The 4,882-nt window shown below is 37.2% G+C and overlaps 1 protein-coding gene across 1 annotated transcript; it reads left to right on the top strand.

Annotated features, from left to right (window-relative positions):
- Positions 1–2,071: 2,071 nt before the first annotated feature.
- On the top strand, positions 2,072–4,509 carry LOC104883300 (tyrosine decarboxylase). Its single transcript, XM_010667789.4, has one exon. The coding sequence runs from the start codon at positions 2,398–2,400 to the stop codon at positions 3,928–3,930; it is 1,533 nt and encodes a 510-aa protein (XP_010666091.1). The 5' UTR covers positions 2,072–2,397; the 3' UTR covers positions 3,931–4,509.
- The last annotated feature ends 373 nt before the right edge of the window (positions 4,510–4,882 follow it).

The raw sequence follows: 4,882 nt of genomic DNA, 5'->3' as shown, positions 1-4,882 counted from the left end.
TATGTTTTTATTTCATTCACTTATATTATTTGTTATTTTCCTTAGTTTGTACCTTTGTTGTCATCATCAAAAAGGGGAAAATTGTTGAACCCTAGTTTTGATAATGACAAAGAAACAAAGGAACAAACTAAGTAGTGAACTAATGATTATTTAAGTGTATGGTGTTTAAGGTATCAATGCAAGGAACTGGGAGAATACGAAGTCAAGAAGAAGTCAAGAGAGGATTTCAAAGGCTAAGTAAAGAAGTTTCTTATGTTGATACTGGAGCAAGCATTGGATCAAGAAAATAGAAGCTAGGCGTTTTATTTTCTAGTTCCAAGTAAAGGAACAAAGAAAGAATGGTAAGGAACTGTGGCAGTTATTTGAGAATGAGAGTTTGTTCTCTTGTAAGGAACAAACTAAGTGGCACTAAATGAATATTAAAGGAACTTAGTTATAAAGGAACTAGACTTAGGCGTGCAAAGTATAACGGTTAAAATGTAATTGAGTAAGTCATGCCTAATTATAGGAAATTAGTTATTATCTAATTTCAAATGATAAAATCAGTTTTAAAAAGAAAATCTGTTTTAGAAAAGATTTTATTTTTCGGAAAATAAGAAAATAAATATCCGGTTTTAGAAAGATTTTTTATAAAGATATTATTTTCTTAAAGATTAAAATTCAGTTTTAAAGATAAAAAGTGTTTATAAAACTGATTTTCGGATAAGCTCAAGGAACTCCTATTACTTAGGAGTATGGCTAATTATCCACGTTCATTATAGTTCATGGGATCATGGGACATGATGTAAAACGTGTTCCTTAGGGGAAGGAACATCATGGGTAATGGACTTAAACATGTACTCAATTTAATCCCACGTTCTTTGATTACACTATAAATATGAAGTCTAGATAAGTTCCAAATTGTGTCTGACTAAGTAATTAAGTGAGTTTAACTTATTAAGTGTCAGTGCCTTCATTCTCTCATAATAGCCATTTGTTCTTTGCCTTCTTACTCTAATTCCACTAAGCTTATTTCGATCAATTGTATTTTGGTTTTTGGGGTAAGGGAACTTTGAGTGAAGTTCTGTAAGAGAAAGGCTTTGAGTGAAGCTTGTATGTGTGAGAAAACTTCGAGTGAAGTTGAGAGGAACTGCTGTTAAGGGAACAGTGGCTCAGGAACTTGAGTTTAGGAACTCAAGGTGTGGCTCGAGTTAGAATTAGGTTGTAACAAAGTTGTTTGGCCTAATTAGTGAAAGTGTTGAGTTTAAAATCCCTAGTGGTCGAGGTTGTTTCTTCTTGTTGGGCCCAAGAAGTTTTTCCTCGTAAAAATCCCTTGTGTTCCTTAGCTTGTTTATTCGTTTAAGTTTTAATTTCCGCAAAAAGTTACGTTTATTTCTACACCTACAATTCACCCCTCTTATAGTGTTCCTAGGAAAATAACAAAAGTTTTGATCGATTTACTATAATCAAGTTTTTCAGTGTTAACTCAACGTAACTTTATTTCTTCTTATCATATATTGTATACATGTATATTTATTAATTCGTAACTCTATTATTTTAGAAAAAGTGACATTGTAATTAACAAGCGTGACAAATGGCATTCAATGAGTATGCAAATATCACGATTTCGTGAGTTAGCTTTTGAAGTTTACTTTATATATTAGTTATGTGATATGATATAATATGATTAAGATTAAGATTAAGATTAAGATTAAGATATCAAACCGTATGTTAAATAAGGTCAATGAAAGTAGACTAGTATTTGGGAGAAAGCGAGTAATATTGTACATAGAGTCAAAGTGAGGCTAGCAATCATCATGAGGTCATTCCCAAAGGGGTATTACGAATAGGATAAAACTGTAAAAAGTAAAAACTAAAAATTTAAAATGAAACTTTTCAAAAGTTGGGAGGGCAACTAGACTATGATGAGAGTAACCAACCCCCACTTTTGTCTTTTGGTAAGGCATTCACCTACCCCCAGTTCTCGCATTCTTTGAAAGACCAAATCCCCACCTAATATCCCTTTAAAGACTCTCCGATCCTCGTCATAAGATTTAACGTGTATTATCTTAAACCATGATGTGATTATATATGTGAATGCATGAATTTTATCTCTCACCATCCCCCTCCACTACTATCCATTCCTATATATACCTGCCTTTCTTAACTTCTTTTTCCTACTTCACCTAAAGCACTCAACAATTCTTTTCCTTTACTATCCATTATACTCCAATCCATTATATCCCAATTATTACGATAATTTTATTGATTTGAACAGCAGTATTTTCAAACTTTCTCATTGGTTGATATCTCTCTCTCTCTCATCAATCGCCCTTGCAAATTCAATCCTATTTTCTTCAAACCAAAACATTGTCAATTTCCCGCTTCTCAATTCTCAATTCTCAATTCTCATAAACAATGGGTTCCCTAGACATCAAGCAAGAATCCACCCCACTCATGACAAACCCTTTAGACCCAGAAGAGTTCCGCCGACAAGGGTACATGGTAATAGATTTCCTTGCTGAGTACTACAAGAACATTGAAAAATATCCGGTCCGGAGTCAGGTGGAGCCGGGGTACCTCCGAAAGAGGCTGCCGGAGTCAGCCCCTTATAATCCTGAGTCCATGGAAACTATCCTCAAAGATGTTCAAAAGGACATCGTTCCAGGGCTCACCCACTGGCAGAGCCCTAATTATTTTGCTTATTTCCCTAGTAGTGGTAGCACAGCAGGGTTACTGGGAGAAACTTTAGCCGCAGGGTTTAATGTGGTTGGATTCAACTGGATTTCTTCTCCAGCTTCTACTGAGCTCGAAAGTATTGTTATGGATTGGTTGGCTAACATGCTTAGCTTACCAAAATCCTTTACCTTCTCTGGTGGTGGAGGTGGTGTTATGATGGGGACAACTTGCGAAGCCATCTTAACTACCATAACCGCTGCTCGAGATGCTCTTTTGGACCAAATTGGACGTGATAACATCAACAAGCTCGTCATTTATGGCTCTGATCAAACTCACTGTTCTTTCTTCAAGTCCGCCAAGATTGCCGGAATTTCACCTAAGAATTTCCGCACCGTCAAGACTTCAAGAGCTCATGCTTTCGCACTCAAACCAGAATCGCTTAGAGCGGCAATTGAGGCGGATGTCAATGCCGGTTTGATCCCTCTTTTCCTCGTCGCTACAGTCGGAACAACCTCAACTGCGGCGGTCGACGCTGTAGGCCCATTATGCGACGTGGCAAAAGAGTACAATATGTGGGTTCACGTCGACGCGGCCTACGCAGGGAACGCGTGTATCTGCCCAGAGCTCCGCCACATGATTGATGGTGTCGAAAAGGCGGATTCCTTCAGCTTCAATGCTCACAAATGGTTTCTCACAACACTGGATTGCTGCTGCCTTTTTGTTAAGGATCCTGACTCCCTAGTCCGTTGCTTATCTACCAACCCTGAGTACCTTAAAAACAAAGCTACTGACACCCAGCAAGTGGTGGACTATAAAGATTGGCAGATCACTCTCAGCCGTCGATTCCGCGCCCTTAAGATGTGGCTTGTTCTACGAAGCTACGGCGTGGATTACCTCCGAAACTTCCTCCGAACCCACGTTGACATGGCGGTCTACTTTGAACAGATGGTTACCATGGACAAGAGGTTCGAGATCGTCGTCCCCCGGAGTTTTTCTCTTGTTTGCTTCCGCCTCTCCGCGGCCGCTGTTCTGCAGTATTCAGGCCAGAAGTTCATAGAGGAGGAAACCCTTAATGATCTCAACTCGGAGCTTCTTGAGTCCATTAACTCGGATGGCCGTATTTACATGACTCACTCGCTTGTTGATGGCATCTTCATGATCCGTTTCGCTGTTGGAGCCACTCTTACAGAAATCCATCATGTTACTTATGCTTGGAAATTGGTGCAAGAGCATACAAGTGCTATTTTAGCACGCAGGATTCGCAATTTATGATAGTATTCCTGTGCTTTAATCATATCTTGCATTTGCATAGCTTGGTCGTCGTTTAACTTACTCTACACGCCAAAGACAAGGAGGTATCTACTTATCAGCATGCACAGTATCGAATTTTACAGACTAAATTTGGTCGTTGAGATTCATGGTACCTGTTTTACCATTCTTTTCTTTTTTGTTTTCTTAGATTTTTTTTTCTTTTATTTTATCCATAAGGTGGTGATTGGTGAATTATGGGGGAAATATTTTGATGTGGAAGACCGAAGACCTAATGACATGTAGGGAAATCCAAATTTTCTTTTCGTGCCTGCCATTAGGTTTTATCGTCAAACCCTCCACACTACTTCCACTAGCTTTATTTGTTTATTGTGTATCTATTATTAAATATTTAGAGTTGAGCATGCACTATACCAAGTAAAATGATTGTATGGGACAAAACTACTGCACGCTCAAGCTTGTATTTAGTCGAATAAAACATTTCCATTTGTAAGCGACGTATATATATATATTCACTCCTTTTGTAACTGTATTACTTAATTTTTTTTGGATTTTTTAACTATAATAATACAAACTTTTGTCCGTTCTCTCGCAATAATACAAACTTTTAATTATTTTTTAATAATACAAACTTTACATCAAAATTCCTCCAGTAGGTGAACTTGACTTGTAATCGGTAAAACATATCAAAAGAAAATTACAAAATGATCTTTCTTCTTTCTCCCTTCTCTCCCAACCCCCCACCCACCCGAACAGCCTCAGCTTGTTACCTCCTACAACAAGTTAACAACCACTATTGCTCTACTGGAGGAATTTTCATCAAAAAATTGTATTATTAAAAAATAATCAAAAATTTGTATTATTGCAAGAGAACGGACAAAAATTTGTATTATTTTTATTAAAGATTTTTTTTTTTTTTTTGCCGAAGAAGGTGAACTTTAAGAGCATTTCTTTG

This window comes from Beta vulgaris, chromosome 9 (genome assembly GCF_026745355.1).
Source record: "Beta vulgaris subsp. vulgaris cultivar EL10 chromosome 9, EL10.2, whole genome shotgun sequence".
Classification (NCBI taxonomy): Eukaryota; Viridiplantae; Streptophyta; class Magnoliopsida; order Caryophyllales; family Amaranthaceae; genus Beta; species Beta vulgaris.
The sequence above is the reverse complement of the archived record's forward strand: the minus strand, read 5'-3'. Positions and strand labels throughout refer to the sequence as shown.

Coding starts and splice junctions, on each gene's coding strand:
- LOC104883300 (XM_010667789.4), top strand. CDS start 2,398: ATGGGTTCCCTAGACATCAAGCAAGAATCCACCCCACTCATGACAAAC.